Source organism: Pimephales promelas, chromosome 1 (genome assembly GCF_988280905.1).
Source record: "Pimephales promelas chromosome 1, fPimPro1.hap1.1, whole genome shotgun sequence".
NCBI lineage: Eukaryota > Metazoa > Chordata > Actinopteri > Cypriniformes > Leuciscidae > Pimephales > Pimephales promelas.
Genome location: NC_142769.1, coordinates 11,629,976 through 11,650,302, shown reverse-complemented (window position 1 = coordinate 11,650,302; position 20,327 = coordinate 11,629,976). Strand labels below are relative to the sequence as shown.

Below are 20,327 nucleotides of genomic sequence, written 5' to 3'. Positions count from 1 at the left end.
ATAATTTCCCAGTTCCTTCTACGAAGAAAGAGCTAATGAGATTTCTAGGAATGATTGGGTATTATCGAAAATTCTGTGAAAATTTCTCAACAGTGGTTGCCCCTTTAACAGATTTGTTAAAAGGCAAACGGAAATATGAATGGTCCTCAGATTGTCAAAATGCTTTTGATAATGCCAAACTTTTGCTGAGTTCTGCTCCCGTGTTAACGGCACCTCGTTGGAACCGTCCTTTCCATTTAAAGGTGGATGCGAGTGGGCTGGGTGCTGGAGCTGCATTATTGCAGAAGGATGACAACGGCATTGATCGACCAATTGGCTTCTTTTCTAAGAAGTTTAATTTTTGTCAGAGAAATTATTCAACCATTGAAAAGGAGTTACTGGCATTGATCTGGGCTTTACAACATTTCGATGTTTATGTGGGGGGTGGTTCGGTCTCTTTGGTAGTATTTACAGACCACAATCCACTATCTTTCTTGCAGTCCTTGCATAGTCCAAATCAACGACTTATTCGCTGGGCTTTATTCTTGCAGTCTTACAGCCTGGATATTCGCCATATTAGAGGGGTAGATAATATTATGGCGGATACCTTGTCACGAGCTCCACCGAACTAGTGCTGTATTACATTTTTGTGGGTTTTTCCTTTCTTTCACCTCATCTCCATGTTCTCAAGGCGCCTGAGAGCATTAGGAGGTGAAGAAATAAGGGGGTAGGTGGTGAAGGAGAGGGTGAGTCTAACCCATAATTTTGTAGAATTTCTAAATCTGGAAAAAATGTTTCTGGTGAAATCTGTTCTTTGTATGTGTTTTTATGTATTGTTTACAGAGTACCTTTTTGTAAAAGGGCCTCTGTTTTTAGGAGGGAGGTGTGATGGATCATGGGGTGTACTACTTTATTTTTCCAGTAGGTGTCTCTGGGTAACACTTTTTGTGTCCTCAGGTTAATTGCTGTGAAACAGGTGTGGAGAATTGATGGTGATTTACCATGCTGCTCATAAGAAGCTGGAGGATAGCTGCTGGGGCGGCTTGGAGTTTGGTCTTGCTGCTTGGTTGTCCTGACTTGCTCACCCTCTCCAGTCCAAGGCTTGATGATGTTGTTTGTTAACTTTATGTTTTATGGTATACTTTAATGTTCTTGTTTTGATTAAATATCAAATTTGTGCAAATTTGATTACGTTGTATGGCCTCTCCATTCATGTTGCTGCTCCTTGAGCCAAGGGGTTGTAACAGATTCTTATAACAGCTCGATATCCATGGTAGCATGACTTGGCTTTGTGTGTAGTTTCTTGCAGGTAATCAGCATATAAGACATCCAGAGTGTTAGTGCCAATGAGGATCTGGGGCACATGTGTCAGGTCTGGAACTACTAAGGCCAATGTTGGAACTTCAGCTTCTGCTCCTAAGAACTCTTGAGGAAACTTCAGAGCTAATTCAACGTATCCCAGGTAAGGAACAGCCTGGCCGTTTGCCCCTTCGACTTCCAACAGGCGATTCAATGGCTGCAGGGGGTGGTGCGACAAGTAACTGTTGTAGAAGGACAGAGGGATTGTCGTGACCTGAGACCCTGTATCTAACAGGCAGTTTACTTCCTTCCCTTCGACTCGGACTTGCGCTGTGCACCTCATTCCTATTAATCCATCTGGTAGCTTCAAAGAATTTCCGGTGTCGACATTAGTCACTGGTTGCTGCTTAGGGCTTTGTTTCTGACTTCTAGTCCCCATCCGCCCTGCGACAGAGACTGATTTTAGTTTAAAGGCGCCGTCACGGTTCCATTTTGAAAGTCCCACTCAGCTTGTCTCTCCTTCAGCTTCCGCCTCTTCTCCTCAACTCTAGGTGGGTTGGGTGCGTTCTCACAATCAGCAGCTCGGTGACCATCATCTCCACAGCGAAAACAGTACCATGGTCGAGGACGATTGGATCTCATCTCAGTGTACTTCGGTCCTTCATTCTCCTTTCTGCTGACTTCACTGGACTTCGATCTGCTGAGACTACTTCCGAGGTGAGGGAATCTTACAGGTTGGTTCGTCTGTGTACTAGAGGCAGCAACCTGAACTTTAAGCTCCTTTATCTGGCTTTTCAACTCTTCAAACTCATTTGTCTCAGTACATGCCCCTTCTTTCTTCTTAGTGTCTGCTTTCATGGCGGCGATTTGCCTTTGAAGGCCGGCAATTTCTTTCCTTAAGATACTCACTTCCGACACGTCAGGACACTGGACTTTGCCTTTCTGCTTAGGTGCCTTCTGCTCTGCATTTTTAGGATCTGAGGTCTCTGCAACATCCTCTAAAAATGTGCTGAATGGGTAAACAGACTGTTGGTGCGAAGCCGTTCTCAGTTTGAGGGGAGCTGATGGATACTTGCTCACACCCAAGTGCTTCCTCATTCTCTCCTCCTTAGAGGCCTGTTTGTCCTCAGCTGTGCGAATGAGTGTCGCTAATTCAGCAAAAGGAGGTGGGTCTACCTTCCTCTTTTCAAGCTCCAGGTCAGCTATAAGGGTGTTGTCCCAACAGCCACGGCAGAACTGCTTCAACAAACAACGGTCTCGTTCACCTTCCGCAACACCTTCACGTCTGATGGTAGCACTCAGGATCACATGCAATCTGTGGAGGTAGGCAGATGATTTCTCACCTGGATTTTGCAGGGTGCTGATGAACTTAGCCAATAATTCGTCTCCATCCTCCACCGAACCATAGACGGACTCTAGCAGCTTAAGGCACTCTGACGATGGAGCTGTTGGATTCACATGTTTAATGATGTCGGAAGCTGGTGGTAACAGGCTATCTAGAATTCTCCGTGTCTTGTGTGACTCTGGAAGGGATGGATCGTTCAACAGGTAGTCAACACTTGCTCGCCAGGTGTCAAAATCAGGCTCATTGCTTGGGCGGGGGCTCCTCCCAGAGAAAGCTCTTAGGCGAAACGGAGTATTGTGTGGGGACAAGGAGTCACTCGTTCTTACAATGTGTTCCATCACCACTTTCTGGATACCTGGAGGGTGTACAGCAGTCATAGGGAGTTTCAGTGATACCGTCTCAGTAGTGCTGTCGTCGAGATCTCTTGAGCAATGCGGTGATGTAGCGCTCATGGCTTCCTTGACTGGGTTTTTGAGTTCATCATTCTTCAAAGGGCAAGTCAATGTCTCCGCAGCGAATTCCGTTCTCCGTAGAGGTAGCGATTCACACACTGGATGCTGAGGAGTGCTGGTGGCATGTGTCGGAAAACTCGATTTACCAGGATGGTGCTCTATTTCAGGCTCTGTTCTGGACGACGCGTCAACTGGAGTTCTAATCTCACTTATCTTATTCAATTCTCGTTGGAGCACGTCCTGAAGGGATTCTCCACTGGCATTTGCTATTGCCTGTAACTTCGCCAAATATCCTGCGGTGGCGCTAGTAGCGGTAGGGGTGTATACGCTACTCAAGGCGCGCACATGAAACACTGTGTCCGCATCAGTGGGACTTACGATGGTTGCGGGTAGCTGAGGCTTGAGGTTGGACATGGCGGAATTGGATGAGAACTCTATTACTGCATTATGATGAAACTCAGAGCATGCATCATCAATTAGTACGTTTTGTCGAATAGAGCCAAACTTCTGCAAATAAGCCTCAAGAGCCTCATCTAGTTCAGTTAGTGTTATGCCACTGACAATTACTGCATTTTGCACATTGACATTTTCTCGTTCTACAACATCCATTTTGTCTGATTCACTGTATGCGCTATTTAAATTGATTATTCACCTCAGCAGAAACTGCGTCCTCTCTCCTGGCTGGCTCGCCAAACTGTAGCGTGTGACACGTGGTTAGCGCGTCTTACTAGCGTAACATTCAATAGGCCAAATGATCAGAAGAAAAGTGCGACTACTGGAGAGAGGAAGACAGCACAACAGGTGAGTGAACAATCAATACAAAGACTTCTTTATGATTCAGTTTGGGTTTTGTATTAAGAGGAAATATACTTTTACATAAAATGTGTGGATTACAAAGATAACAAATCAAATATGGTAAATGACAATATTCACACTCTTGTTTTTTTCCAGATACGTGGACTCAGTTTTGGACAGTACTCTATTGAACCAGACTCTCACATATTGATGAAAAACAATAAAAGAAATAAAATAAACCTCTGTGTCAAATTCCTTGTAATACAATAAAAGTAAATAACAATGGATAATGCTTCCACACAAAGTATTGCAATCAGTAGTTCAAATACTTCAAAATCAAATCAAATGAACAATCAGTTTGATTCAGTTCACAGAATGAAATTCAGAAATTTCACTTTCAGTTACAAACAAATTACTTTCTCTTTAAACTTAATAGTCTGTCCAATGTGAATCAGAGACTCAAGATTTGACAATCAGATTCGGTTAACCAGAGTTCGTAACTCGGTCGATGGGTTCAGAGAACTGTTGATTCTTTTAGAATGAATCAGAATTACAATCAATGTCTTTTGTTGGAAAATCAAAAGGAAAAAATGGAAGCAAGATGATCTCAATGAGTCCAAGTCCCGTTTGTCCAATAGTAAAAGAAAGAATTCTCCTACCAGTTTGATGGCTCAAAAAACACAGTTCAACAGAAAATATGGTTCCGGTGGCTCGCCATTTACAATCTGCACCTCGTGCGTCCAGCACGAATCAGGGAACCATCACAGGAGAACTTGAATCTCACAAAAAAACCCAGCCTTGTAAAACACAAGGCAGAACAATAATTAATCCACAGTTAAACAATATCATCGTCAAAACACATGTATGCACTTCAATCAACACATTAAACATAACACTTTAACACTTAATAGCGTACTTCATTAGCTCATTAGCATTCTCACACGTGCGTCAGCTTTAGCCCATGTGCTATCCACTTCGGCTCGCACAGTCTATATGACACTGTTTTGAATCTCTATCAGATCCGCAGCACATTTTTATATAAATGTCAAGTTAATGCTTGGGTTTTAACTCACCAAGGCGATGAATTTATATATATTTCCTACAAGGAAGTTCATTTGTGGCACATTGATGTTCCATCCATCTGCATCGATCTGTTTCACTAGCCTCCGTCTCATCCGCCTCTTACTCTGGCATCAGCTCATGAAGGGGTCTTGAAGATCGCTCCGTGTAGCTGCCTCATCTCACTCGCCCGCTAGTACAGATGGGCGGGGCTTAGCGCACTCCCGCACTTCCTCTGCTGCTAGCTCTTAAAGAGCCCATCACCTCATTTGATATGTGATTTCTTTGTTTCTTTCTTACTTATTTTCTGCTTCCATATTATTTTTTTAGTAGCCTGGATTACCCGGGTTACATGTGTGTGTGTGTGCTCCGCTCATGTGTGTAGATTTCTCTGCGCGAGCGTCAACAGCGCAACCTTACCATCAGTAATACAGTAGGCCTGCTACATTTATTATCCACAATCGATCGCAACTTGCAATAAATGTAATAAAATCAGAATCATTCTCTCGGTTTAGTGATTCCCTAGCTATTTTTTTTTGTTTGTTATTGATGTTCAGGCTACTTGTCCGTTGAGGCGAGTAAAATTCTCTTTTACTTGTACTTCAAAAATCCATTTGTCCCGGAAAAGCGGTCAAGTTAGACGGGCTCTAGAGATACGAACCGCGGCAGGTTAGAGTGTTTTGGATTGCATAAAATAATGAAAGAAACGAACAAATACATGGCGAAAGAAGTGCTAGACAGCAGAAGATGTGATTGGGATCATGATTGGATCATGATAGGATGATTTTTTATAAAACTATAGGCGGATGGAGGTATTAGTGGTGTGTGCATGCCTATGAATGCATGTATTTGTATGTGTGCGAATATGAATAAAAATATCCTAAATTACAAAAAAAGACTTGTATAATATGTATTATAGTTCAGTTTGACGAACGATATCTGCCTCGTTTGTTAATAGATTGCTGGAGGACAAGATGCATCTTACATCGCGTGCTATAAAAAGACGGAGCTGTACAAAAACGTAAATTAATAGTTCGCCTCAGAGTTTTTTGTTTGTGTATTTATTTAATTTTTATTATTTCTTCCCCAAGCTCATAAAATAATTTGGGGTCGCACATAAATTGACAGGGTCGGTCGGAAACCGGAAACAAACACTTTTTTTTTAGTTTATTTTTTATTTTTTATTTTTTTATTTTTTTAACGCCTGACATCAGTACTGATTTGAAAGAAGAAAAAAAAGAAAAAAAATCAGTACTGATTTGAAAGCATTTTTTATATTTTATTTTTTTTATTCTGAAACAATATTCTCATGAGTGATCAATCAGCTTTGATATTTAAATCACCATATTGTAATTTCTGCACCGTTAAAGGGCATCCATCCCCCAATATTATTAAATGTATGCTTCATCTTTCATTTTAAATTCCTAAACTCGATCAATAAATTCAATTAATTCGAATAATAAGACACTGGCTGTTAATATAGCATAAAACACCTGCAGACAGAAACAATCTCGTTTAAATATCAGATCACACGTCGAGGACACACGTTTTGCTGCAAAACCGGGAGTTTCTCATGCGCATTTTCCGTGACCACAAAGCGCACGTTAAGAACGCGAGCTTTTAGATTTTATTTATTTGCACATATAACATTTAAAATACAACTTTACAAGTCCATTAACGGAAAAAAAAAAAAAACTGTGCGGGAGAAAGTGAGAAGACCATGAGGTCTTATCCCCAAAATCTCATTAAAATGGACATAAAATTACATGATCAAGCAAGACAATATAATCAATACATCAATCATGTTAATACAACAAATTAACAAAATAAACTTAATTATATGTTAACATTTTTTCAGCTCTCTTTTAAAAGTGTTTATAGTGATTTTAGTCTTTAAAACAGGGTCCAAATGATTCCAGAGGGAATTCCCTCTGTATTTCAGTGTAGATTGATTAGCTGTAGTTCTACAAAAGGCAAGATACAAATCTTTACAACGCCTGGAATAGGCATGAACATCCGAAGAATACATGAAAAAATGATTGAAAACTCTGGGCATAATATTTGTCATATTCACACATACAAATATTTATGCAATATATGTTAACATTAAATATGGTCAAGATGTTATATTTTATGGCAAATCGCGCGTCCCTTGGCTGTCGAAACGCACGCGTTTGACGAGTCAATCAGACGCCTGACCGCGCGACAACGTTGCTTCCATTATGAGAACGTACATTTGAAATGACAAACTTGAGTGCGCAAAAGAAGCGATCTGTGAACGGGCCCTATTCTTTGTCTTACCAAGTCATGGTGTTCATGTGAACAATGAGGCTCGTCTACTCTCCTTGCAAGGGTGTCGAAGTCTGGACAAAATATGTACAGTGACATGACATCACTGCCAGATTCAAACTGTGCGCTCGCTGGCGCTGAGCCAGAGATGGACGCGCTCAGCGCTTGTCATATCATATAAAGTGTTGGGCGGGCCGTATGGCCAAACTTAATTCATTATTATTATGAAAATTAAACATTTAAATTGTTTTTATTAATCTGTTTGGGTGGGACACCTGTCACTCTGGCCGCCCATAAATCCGCGCCTGTTACAGAGTACAGACGATTGGTGTATGACGTCACAGTACTGATTCGAAAGCATACAGCACACAGGGATTGACTTGAAACAGCTCTCTACAGAGTACAGACGATTGGTGTATGATGTCACAGTACTGATTCGAAAGCATACAGCATGCAGTGATTGACAAGAAGCAGCTCAGTACAGAGTACAGACGATTATGACATCACAGTACTGATTCGAAAGCATACATCATACAGTGATTGACATGAAGCAGCTCAGTACAGAGTACAGACGATTGGTGTATGACATCAGTACTGATTTGAAAGCATTTTTTTTATTTATTTATTTTTTACTCTGAAACAATATTCTCATGAGTGATCAATCAGCTTTGATATTTAAATCACCATATTGTAATTTCTGCACCGTTAAAGGGCATCCATCCCCCAATATAATTAAATGTATGCTTCATCTTTCATTTTAAATTCCTAAATTCGATCAATAAATTCAATTATTTCGAATAATAAGACAATATATGGCTGTTAACCTAAAACACCTGCAGACAGAAACAATCTCGTTTAAATAGCAGATCACACGTCGAGGACACACGTTTTGCTGCAAACCCGGGAGTTTCTCATGCGCATTTTCCGTGACCACAAAGCACACGTTAAGAATGCGAGCTTTTAGATTTTATTTATTTGCACATATAACATTTAAAATACAACTTTACAAGTCCATTAACGGAAAAAAAAAAAAAAAACTGTGCGGCAGAAAGTGAGAAGACATGAGGTGTTATAAAACCACTTCCCCAAAATCTCATTAAAATGGACATAAAATTACATGATCAAGCAAGACAATATAATCAATACATCAATCATGTTAATACAATAAATTAACAAAATAAACTTAATTATATGTTAACATTTTTTTCAGCTCTCTTTTAAAAGTGTTTATAGTGATTGTAGTCTTTAAAACAGGGTCCAAATGATTCCAGAGGGAATTCCCTCTGTATTTCAGTGTAGATTGATTAGCTGTAGTTCTACAAAAGGCAAGATACAAATCTTTACAACGCCTAGTGGAATAGGCATGAACATCCGAAGAATACATGAAAAAATGATTGAAAGCTCTGGGCATAATATTTGTCATATTCACACATACTTATACATAAAAATATTTATGCAATATATGTTAACATTAAATATGGTCAAGATGTTATATTTTATAAATGTCGTCAAGATATTATATTTTATGGCAAATCGCGCGTCCCTTGACTGTCGAAACGCACGCGTTTGACAAGTCAATCAGACGCCAGACCGCGCGACAACGTTGCTTCCATTATGAACGTACATTTGAAATTACAAAATTGAGTGCGCAATCTGTGAACGGGCCCTATTCTTTGTCTTACCAATGTGAACAATGAGCCTCGTCTACTCTCCTTGCAAGGGTGTCGAAGTCTGGACAAAATATGTACAGTGACATGACATCACTGCCAGATTCAAACTGTGCGCTCGCTGGCGCTGAGCCAGAGATGGACGCGCTCAGCGCTTGTCATATCATATAAAGTGTTGGGGGGGCCGTAAGGCCAAACTTAATTCATTATTATTATGAAAATTAAAAATTTAAATTGTTTTTAATAATCTGTTTGGGTGGGCCACCTGTCAATCTGGCCGCCCATAAATCCGCGCCTGTTACAGAGTACAGACGATTGGTGTATGACGTCATAGTACTGATTCGAAAGCATACAGCATGCAGTGATTGACATGAAGCAGCTCAGTACAGAGTACAGACGATTGTATGACATCACAGTACTGATTCGAAAGCATACATCATACAGTGATTGACATGAAGCAGCTCAGTACAGAGTACAGACGATTGGTGTATGACATCACAGTACTGATTCGAAAGCATACAGCACACAATGATTGACATGAAGCAGCTCAATACAGAGTACAGACGTTTGGTGTACGAGGCCTAAAAAAAAAAAATTTGGTTCCGGTTGGTTGTCAGTTGAGGTCATGGGTCGGTAGGTATTTTTTTTTTTTTTTTTTTCAGTGGCAGCAAGGGATGGGTAGGAAATTATTCAGGGCTCGACATTAAAGGGATAGTCAAACCTAAAAATATCAAAATTGAAACTACTGTGGAAACAAAGACACCTACATCTTGGATGCCCTTGAGTTAAGCTAAAACATATCAAAAATTAATTTCAAAGTAAACTATCCCCTTAAGCCTTTTCACGTGCTTGTCCTCCGGACAAGTAAGTAAATCTGTCAATCACTTGTCCGAGTAAAAAAGTTGCTTGTCCGGATTTTTAAAATGTATTTATTTTTTATTCTGAAGCAATATTCTCATCAGTGTTCAATCAGCTTTGATATTTAAAAAGGCAAATTGTAATATATGCACCTTTAAGGGCATCCCCATCCACCAATATTATTAAATGCCCTATAGTGTCTTATTATTCTAAATAATTGAATTTATTGATCAAATTTAGGAATTTAAAATGAAAGATGAAGCATACTGTTACCCTAGGTAGGGCTGATGAAATTAAATCATTTACACTGAAAAATTACAATTTCATAAAATAATGTTATGAAATTGATTTAAATGTGCAAATAAGAAATATTGAAAAGAATTATACTAGGCTACTTATAAACATAACACTAAACTGCCAATAGGTGGCGGCAGGCGGCCGTATAAATGAGTGAGTTATTGATTCATTAATTCAAACGATTCGTTCAAACGGTTGATTCATTCAAGAATGAGACAGTTGATGTTTATGAATGGGTCATTGAATCCTTGACTCAACCGATTCGTTCAAAATGCTGAATCATTCAGTAATGAAAACAGGATGAGTTCCTGTGAGATGCTTCGTGGTTCTGCTGTGACTTTTCTTTGGAACTATTTTCGCTGCTGAAATGGAACAAAAACACCCAATATTGCTTATAAACAGTAAGTGACTTAATCTTAACTGTTTATTGAACTGTTGTAGGAAATCAATGTCACTTTTTCAATCGTGATGGTATTCAGGAAAAATAATTGAGGCTGCTTAGTGCTTAACATATGTTAAAATATAAAAACTCCACATTTCGATTTTTTATAGGCAGAGTATGTTGTTAACTGTGTGTGTGTGTGCTCCGCTCATGTGTGTAGATTTCTCTGCGCGAGCGTCAACAGCGCAACCTTACCATCAGTAATACAGTAGGCCTGCTACATTTATTATCCACAATCGATCGCAACTTGCAATAAATGTAATAAAATCAGAATCATTCTCTCGGTTTAGTGATTCCCTAGCAATTTTTTTGTTTGTTATTGATGTTCAGGCTACTTGTCCGTTGAGGCGAGTAAAATTCTCTTTTACTTGACCTTCAAAAATCCATTTGTCCCGGAAAAGCGGTCAAGTTAGACGGCTCTAGAGATACGAACCGCGGCAGGTTAGAGTGTTTTGGATTGCATAAAATAATGAAAGAAACGAACAAATACATGGCGAAAGAAGTGCTAGACAGCAGAAGATGTGATTGGGATCATGATTGGATCATGATAGGATGATTTTTTATAAAACTATAGGCGGATGGAGGTATTAGTATGTGGTGTGTGCATGCCTATGAATGCATGTATTTGTAGGGTGATATCAGCTAAATTGGGCCACTTTTTGGTAAATTGTTTGGGACAATAATACAATACCATATATGCAGTATCCATGTGTTTTTATGATTAATTATGACTGTTTTTGATACATTTGTGTTGAAATTTTGTAATAAAATAAAATTATTTAGGCCCTACGGTTCCTGAAACATCAGAAGTGCCGAGTTTTTTTGCATGAGCCCTTTCAGGTAAAATGGGCCAGCTGTTCAGGTAAAATGGGCCAGTCAAATTGCAAAGGGAAATAGCAATTTATCATCAATTATATTTAAACACAATTTCTTATACAGCCAAATTAAACAAACATAGTTCATATGTGCCATTTAAAAACAAAAATTTGTGCGTGTGTGTGTGTGTGTCTGTCTGTGTGTCTGTCAGTGTGTGCGTGCGTTGTTTGTGTCTGTCTGTGTGTCTGAGTCTGTGTCTGAGTCTGTGTGTCTGAGTCTGTGTGTCTGTGTCTGTGTGTCTGAGTCTGTGTGTATGTGTCTGAGTCTGTGTGTCTGTGTCTGAGTCTGTGTGTCTGAGTCTGTGTGTCTGTGTCTGAGTCTGTGTGGCTGAGTCTGTGTGTCTGTGTCTGAGTCTGTGTCTGAGTCTGTGTGTCTGAGTCGGTATGTCTGAGTCTGAGTTCCTGTGTCTGAGTCGGTATGTCTGAGTTCCTGTGTCTGAGTCTGTGTGTCTGTCTCTGTCTAAGTCTGTGTGGCTGAGTCTGTGTGTCTGAGTCTCTGTGTCTGTCTGAGTCTGTGTGTCTGAGTCTGAGTTCCTGTGTCTGAGTCGGTATGTCTGAGTCTGAGTTTCTGTGTCTGAGTCTGTATGTCTGAGTCTGAGTTCCTGTGTCTGAGTCGGTATGTCTGAGTCTGAGTTCCTGTGTCTGAGTCGGTATGTCTGAGTCTGTGTGTCTGTCTCTGTCTAAGTCTGTGTGGCTGAGTCTGTGTGTCTGAGTCTCTGTGTCTGTCTGAGTCTGTGTGTCTGAGTCTGTGTGTCTGAGTCGGTATGTCTGAGTCTGAGTTCCTGTGTCTGAGTTGGTATGTCTGAGTCTGAGTTCCTGTGTCTGAGTCTGTGTGTCTGAGTCTGTGTGTCTGTCTAAGTCTGTGTGGCTGAGTCTGTGTGTCTGAGTCTCTGTGTCTGAGTCTCTGTGTCTGTCTCTGTGTCTGAGTCTCTGTGTCTGTCTGAGTCTGTGTGTCTGTGTCTGAGTCTGTGTGTCTGAGTCCGTGTGTCTGAGTCTTTGTGTCTGAGTCGGTATGTCTGAGTCTGAGTTCCTGTGTCTGTGTCTGAGTCTGTGTGTCTGAGTCTGTGTGTCTGAGTCTGTGTGTCTGTCTGTGTCTGAGTCTGTGTGTCTGAGTCTGTGTGTCTGTCTGTGTCTGAGTCTGTGTGTCTGAGTCTGTGTGTCTGAGTCTGTGTGTCTGTCTGTGTCTGAGTCTGTGTGTCTGTCTCTGTCTAAGTCTGTGTGTCTGAGTCTCTGTGTCTGAGTCTCTGTGTCTGTCTGAGTCTGTGTGTCTGAGTGTGTCTGAGTCTGTGTGTCTGTATCTGTGTGTCTGTCTCAGTCTGATTTCAATTTGAAAATTAAAATTGAGCCTGTCTGAGTCTCTGTGTCTGTGTGTCTGTCTGTGTCTGAGTCTGTGTGTCTGAGTCTGTGTGTCTGTCTGTGTCTGAGTCTGTGTGTCTGAGTCTGTGTGTCTGAGTCTGTGTGTCTGTCTGTGTCTGAGTCTGTGTGTCTGTCTCTGTCTAAGTCTGTGTGTCTGAGTCTCTGTGTCTGAGTCTCTGTGTCTGTCTGAGTCTGTGTGTCTGAGTGTGTCTGAGTCTGTGTGTCTGTATCTGTGTGTCTGTCTCAGTCTGATTTCAATTTGAAAATTAAAATTGAGCCTGTCTGAGTCTCTGTGTCTGTGTGTCAGTCTGTGTGTCTGAGTCTCTATCTGTGTGTATCTGTGTCTGAGTCTGTGTCTATTTGTGTGTGTGTGTGTGTGTGTGTGTGTGTGTGTGTGTGTGTGTGTGTGTGTGTGTGTGTGTGTGTGTGTGTGTGTGTGTGTGTGTGTGTGTGTGTGTGTGTGTGTGTGTGTGTGTGTGTGTGTGTGTGTGTCAAAGATGATGGCCCATTTTAGCTGAAACCATGTTGCCCATTTTACCTTAGTGGGTTAAGGTAAATTGGGCCGCCAAGAAAAACATAACTTTTACAAAAAATATGTTTATATACCAAACTAACAACATTATTTCTGATTAATGCCATCGAGACAGACAGTATGCATAGTTTTTTATGAGCATGTTTGTTTTTTTATTGATGTATCATCCTTATAATAGTTCAGTGCAATTTGGTATGCCAGGCTACTTACCATGCAGCTTTTTGGTGTAGTCTCGATTTGAATTATTCCCCCGCCCACCATAGCAAACATAAACCAATCTTATCACCTGTTATTTGTCAAGCACAGTTATGACAACAGTTTGAAATCCTTTGCAGTCATTGGCTTTAAATTCCAGAGAAGCTGGGACCCCCAAACCTTAAATGGCCCATTTTACCTGATGGCCCATTTTACCTGATATCACCCTATGTGTGCGAATATGAATAAAAATATCCTAAATTACAAAAAAAGACTTGTATAATATGTATTATAGTTCAGTTTGACGAACGATATCTGCCTCGTTTGTTAATAGATTGCTGGAGGACAAGATGCATCTTACATCGCGTGCTATAAAAAGACGGAGCTGTACAAAAACGTAAATTAATAGTTCGCCTCAGAGTTTTTTATTTGTGTATTTATTTAATTTTTATTATTTCTTCCCCAAGCTCATAAAATAATTTGGGGTCGCACATAAATTGACAGGGTCGGTCGGAAACCGGAAACAAACACATTTTTTTTTAGTTTATTTTTTATTTTTTATTTTTTTATTTTTTTAACGCCTGACATCAGTACTGATTTGAAAGAAGAAAAAAAAGAAAAAAAATCAGTACTGATTTGAAAGCATTTTTTATATTTTATTTTTTTTATTCTGAAACAATATTCTCATGAGTGATCAATCAGCTTTGATATTTAAATCACCATATTGTAATTTCTGCACCGTTAAAGGGCATCCATCCCCCAATATTATTAAATGTATGCTTCATCTTTCATTTTAAATTCCTAAACTCGATCAATAAATTCAATTAATTCGAATAATAAGACACTGGCTGTTAATATAGCATAAAACACCTGCAGACAGAAACAATCTCGTTTAAATAGCAGATCACACGTCGAGGACACACGTTTTGCTGCAAAACCGGGAGTTTCTCATGCGCATTTTCCGTGACCACAAAGCGCACGTTAAGAACGCGAGCTTTTAGATTTTATTTATTTGCACATATAACATTTAAAATACAACTTTACAAGTCCATTAACGGAAAAAAAAAAAACTGTGCGGGAGAAAGTGAGAAGACCATGAGGTCTTATAAAACCACTTCCCCAAAATCTCATTAAAATGGACATAAAATTACATGATCAAGCAAGACAATATAATCAATACATCAATCATGTTAATACAACAAATTAACAAAATAAACTTAATTATATAACATTTTTTCAGCTCTCTTTTAAAAGTGTTTATAGTGATTTTAGTCTTTAAAACAGGGTCCAAATGATTCCAGAGGGAATTCCCTCTGTATTTCAGTGTAGATTGATTAGCTGTAGTTCTACAAAAGGCAAGATACAAATCTTTACAACGCCTGGAATAGGCATGAACATCCGAAGAATACATGAAAAAATGATTGAAAGCTCTGGGCATAATATTTGTCATATTCACACATACAAATATTTATGCAATATATGTTAACATTAAATATGGTCAAGATGTTATATTTTATGGCAAATCGCGCGTCCCTTGGCTGTCGAAACGCACGCGTTTGACGAGTCAATCAGACGCCTGACCGCGCGACAACGTTGCTTCCATTATGAGAACGTATACATTTGAAATGACAAACTTGAGTGCGCAAAAGAAGCGATCTGTGAACGGGCCCTATTCTTTGTCTTACCAAGTCATGGTGTTCATGTGAACAATGAGCCTCGTCTACTCTCCTTGCAAGGGTGTCGAAGTCTGGACAAAATATGTACAGTGACATGACATCACTGCCAGATTCAAACTGTGCGCTCGCTGGCGCTGAGCCAGAGATGGACGCGCTCAGCGCTTGTCATATCATATAAAGTGTTGGGCGGGCCGTATGGCCAAACTTAATTCATTATTATTATGAAAATTAAACATTTAAATTGTTTTTATTAATCTGTTTGGGTGGGACACTCGCACTCTGGCCGCCCATAAATCCGCGCCTGTTACAGAGTACAGACGATTGGTGTATGACGTCACAGTACTGATTCGAAAGCATACAGCACACAGTGATTGACTTGAAACAGCTCTCTACAGAGTACAGACGATTGGTGTATGATGTCACAGTACTGATTCGAAAGCATACAGCATGCAGTGATTGACAAGAAGCAGCTCAGTACATACAGACGATTATGACATCACAGTACTGATTCGAAAGCATACATCATACAGTGATTGACATGAAGCAGCTCAGTACAGAGTACAGATGATTGGTGTATGACATCAGTACTGATTTGAAAGCATTTTTTTTATTTATTTTTTTTTTACTCTGAAACAATATTCTCATGAGTGATCAATCAGCTTTGATATTTAAATCACCATATTGTAATTTCTGCACCGTTAAAGGGCATCCATCCCCCAATATAATTAAATGTATGCTTCATCTTTCATTTTAAATTCCTAAATTCGATCAATAAATTCAATTATTTCGAATAATAAGACAATATATGGCTGTTAACCTAAAACACCTGCAGACAGAAACAATCTCGTTTAAATAGCAGATCACACGTCGAGGACACACGTTTTGCTGCAAACCCGGGAGTTTCTCATGCGCATTTTCCGTGACCACAAAGCACACGTTAAGAATGCGAGCTTTTAGATTTTATTTATTTGCACATATAACATTTAAAATACAACTTTACAAGTCCATTAACGAAAAAAAAAAAAAAAAAAAACTGTGCGGCAGAAAGTGAGAAGACCATGAGGTCTTATAAAACCACTTCCCCAAAATCTCATTAAAATGGACATAAAATTACATGATCAAGCAAGACAATATAATCAATACATCAATCATGTTAATACAATAAATTAACAAAATAAACTTAATTATATGTTAACATTTTTTTCAGCTCTCTTTTAAAAGTGTTTATAGTGATTGTAGTCTTTAAAACAGGGTCCAAATGATTCCAGAGGGAATTCCCTCTGTATTTCAGTGTAGATTGATTAGCTGTAGTTCTACAAAAGGCAAGATACAAATCTTTACAACGCCTAGTGGAATAGGCATGAACATCCGAAGAATACATGAAAAAATGATTGAAAGCTCTGGGCATAATATTTGTCATATTCACACATACTTATACATAAAAATATTTATGCAATATATGTTAACATTAAATATGGTCAAGATGTTATATTTTATAAATGTCGTCAAGATATTATATTTTATGGCAAATCGCGCGTCCCTTGACTGTCGAAACGCACGCGTTTGACAAAGTCAATCAGACGCCAGACCGCGCGACAACGTTGCTTCCATTATGAACATACATTTGAAATTACAAAATTGAGTGCGCAATCTGTGAACGGGCCCTATTCTTTGTCTTACCAATGTGAACAATGAGCCTCGTCTACTCTCCTTGCAAGGGTGTCGAAGTCTGGACAAAATATGTACAGTGACATGACATCACTGCCAGATTCAAACTGTGCGCTCGCTGGCGCTGAGCCAGAGATGGACGCGCTCAGCGCTTGTCATATCATATAAAGTGTTGGGGGGCCGTAAGGCCAAACTTAATTCATTATTATTATGAAAATTAAAAATTTAAATTGTTTTTAATAATCTGTTTGGGTGGGCCACCTGTCAATCTGGCCGCCCATAAATCCGCGCCTGTTACAGAGTACAGACGATTGGTGTATGACGTCATAGTACTGATTCGAAAGCATACAGCATGCAGTGATTGATATGAAGCAGCTCAGTACAGAGTACAGACGATTGTATGACATCACAGTACTGATTCGAAAGCATACATCATACAGTGATTGACATGAAGCAGCTCAGTACAGAGTACAGACGATTGGTGTATGACATCACAGTACTGATTCGAAAGCATACAGCATACAGTGATTGACATGAAGCAGCTCAATACAGAGTACAGACGTTTGGTGTACGAGGCCTAAAAAAAAAAAATTTGGTTCCGGTTGGTTGTCAGTTGAGGTCATGGGTCGGTAGGTAATTTTTTTTTTTTTTCAGTGGCAGCAAGGGATGGGTAGGAAATTATTCAGGGCTCGACATTAAAGGGATAGTCAAACCTAAAAATATCAAAATTGAAACTACTGTGGAAACAAAGACACCTACATCTTGGATGCCCTTGAGTTAAGCTAAAACATATCAAAAATTAATTTCAAAGTAAACTATCCCCTTATTAAGCCTTTTCACGTGCTTGTCCTCCGGACAAGTAAGTAAATCTGTCAATCACTTGTCCGAGTAAAAAAGTTGCTTGTCCGGATTTTTAAAATGTATTTATTTTTTATTCTGAAGCAATATTCTCATCAGTGTTCAATCAGCTTTGATATTTAAAAAGGCAAATTGTAATATATGCACCTTTAAGGGCATCCCCATCCACCAATATTATTAAATGCCCTATAGTGTCTTATTATTCTAAATAATTGAATTTATTGATCAAATTTAGGAATTTAAAATGAAAGATGAAGCATACTGTTACCCTAGGTAGGGCTGATGAAATTATATCATTTACACTGAAAAATTACAATTTCATAAAATAATGTTATGAAATTGATTTAAATGTGCAAATAAGAAATATTGAAAAGAATTATACTAGGCTACTTATAAACATAACACTAAACTGCCAATAGGTGGCGGCAGGCGGCCGTATAAATGAGTGAGTTATTGATTCATTAATTCAAACGATTCGTTCAAACGGTTGATTCATTCAAGAATGAGACAGTTGATGTTTATGAATGGGTCATTGAATCCTTGACTCAACCGATTCGTTCAAAATGCTGAATCATTCAGTAATGAAAACAGGATGAGTTCCTGTGAGATGCTTCGTGGTTCTGCTGTGACTTTTCTTTGGAACTATTTTCGCTGCTGAAATGGAACAAAAACACCCAATATTGCTTATAAACAGTAAGTGACTTAATCTTAACTGTTTATTGAACTGTTGTAGGAAATCAATGTCACTTTTTCAATCGTGATGGTATTCAGGAAAAATAATTAGAGGCTGCTTAGTGCTTAACATATGTTAAAATATAAAAACTCCACATTTAGATTTTTTATAGGCAGAGTATGTTGTTAACTGTGTGTGTGTGTGCTCCGCTCATGTGTGTAGATTTCTCTGCGCGAGCGTCAACAGCGCAACCTTACCATCAGTAATACAGTAGGCCTGCTACATTTATTATCCACAATCGATCGCAACTTGCAATAAATGTAATAAAATCAGAATCATTCTCTCGGTTTAGTGATTCCCTAGCTATTTTTTTTGTTTGTTATTGATGTTCAGGCTACTTGTCCGTTGAGGCGAGTAAAATTCTCTTTTACTTGTACTTCAAAAATCCATTTGTCCCGGAAAAGCGGTCAAGTTAGACGGGCTCTAGAGATACGAACCGCGGCAGGTTAGAGTGTTTTGGATTGCATAAAATAATGAAAGAAACGAACAAATACATGGCGAAAGAAGTGCTAGACAGCAGAAGATGTGATTGGGATCATGATTGGATCATGATAGGATGATTTTTTATAAAACTATAGGCGGATGGAGGTATTAGTATGTGGTGTGTGCATGCCTATGAATGCATGTATTTGTATGTGTGCGAATATGAATAAAAATATCCTAAATTACAAAAAAAGACTTGTATAATATGTATTATAGTTCAGTTTGACGAACGATATCTGCCTCGTTTGTTAATAGATTGCTGGAGGACAAGATGCATCTTACATCGCGTGCTATAAAAAGACGGAGCTGTACAAAAACGTAAATTAATAGTTCGCCTCAGAGTTTTTTATTTGTGTATTTATTTAATTTTTATTATTTCTTCCCCAAGCTCATAAAATAATTTGGGGTCGCACATAAATTGACAGGGTCGGTCGGAAACCGGAAACAAACACATTTTTTTTTAGTTTATTTTTTATTTTTTTATTTTTTTAACGCCTGACATCAGTACTGATTTGAAAGAAGAAGAAAAAAGAAAAAAAATCAGTACTGATTTGAAAGCATTTTTTATATTTTATTTTTTTTTTATTCTGAAACAATATTCTCATGAGTGATCAATCAGCTTTGATATTTAAATCACCATATTGTAATTTCTGCACCGTTAAAGGGCATCCATCCCCCAATATTATTAAATGTATGCTCATCTTTCATTTTAAATTCCTAAACTCGATCAATAAATTCAATTAATTCGAATAATAAGACACTGGCTGTTAATATAGCATAAAACACCTGCAGACAGAAACAATCTCGTTTAAATATCAGATCACACGTCGAGGACACACGTTTTGCTGCAAAACCGGGAGTTTCTCATGCGCATTTTCCGTGACCACAAAGCGCACGTTAAGAACGCGAGCTTTTAGATTTTATTTATTTGCACATATAACATTTGAAATACAACTTTACAAGTCCATTAACGGAAAAAAAAAAAAAAACTGTGCGGGAGAAAGTGAGAAGACCATGAGGTCTTATCCCCAAAATCTCATTAAAATGGACATAAAATTACATGATCAAGCAAGACAATATAATCAATACATCGATCATGTTAATACAGCAAATTAACAAAATAAACTTAATTATATGTTAACATTTTTTCAGCTCTCTTTTAAAAGTGTTTATAGTGATTTTAGTCTTTAAAACAGGGTCCAAATGATTCCAGAGGGAATTCCCTCTGTATTTCAGTGTAGATTGATTAGCTGTAGTTCTACAAAAGGCAAGATACAAATCTTTACAACGCCTGGAATAGGCATGAACATCCGAAGAATACATGAAAAAATGATTGAAAGCTCTGGGCATAATATTTGTCATATTCACACATACAAATATTTATGCAATATATGTTAACATTAAATATGGTCAAGATGTTATATTTTATGGCAAATCGCGAGTCCCTTGGCTGTCGAAACGCACGCGTT

General features: G+C 38.7%; 1 protein-coding gene across 1 annotated transcript; it reads right to left on the bottom strand.

Annotated features, from left to right (window-relative positions):
• Positions 1-1,740: 1,740 nt before the first annotated feature.
• On the bottom strand, positions 1,741-5,395 carry LOC148998345 (uncharacterized). Its single transcript, XM_089131869.1, has 2 exons — positions 4,944-5,395; positions 1,741-4,667 (listed from the first exon to the last, which is right to left on the bottom strand). The coding sequence occupies exon 2, from the start codon at positions 3,682-3,684 to the stop codon at positions 1,741-1,743; it is 1,944 nt and encodes a 647-aa protein (XP_088987995.1). The 5' UTR covers positions 3,685-4,667; positions 4,944-5,395.
• Positions 5,396-20,327: the final 14,932 nt, after the last annotated feature.

What these genes read in the sequence shown, in the direction of transcription:
- LOC148998345 (XM_089131869.1), bottom strand. Translation starts at nt 3,684, where the DNA reads ATGGATGTTGTAGAACGAGAAAATGTCAATGTGCAAAATGCAGTAATT.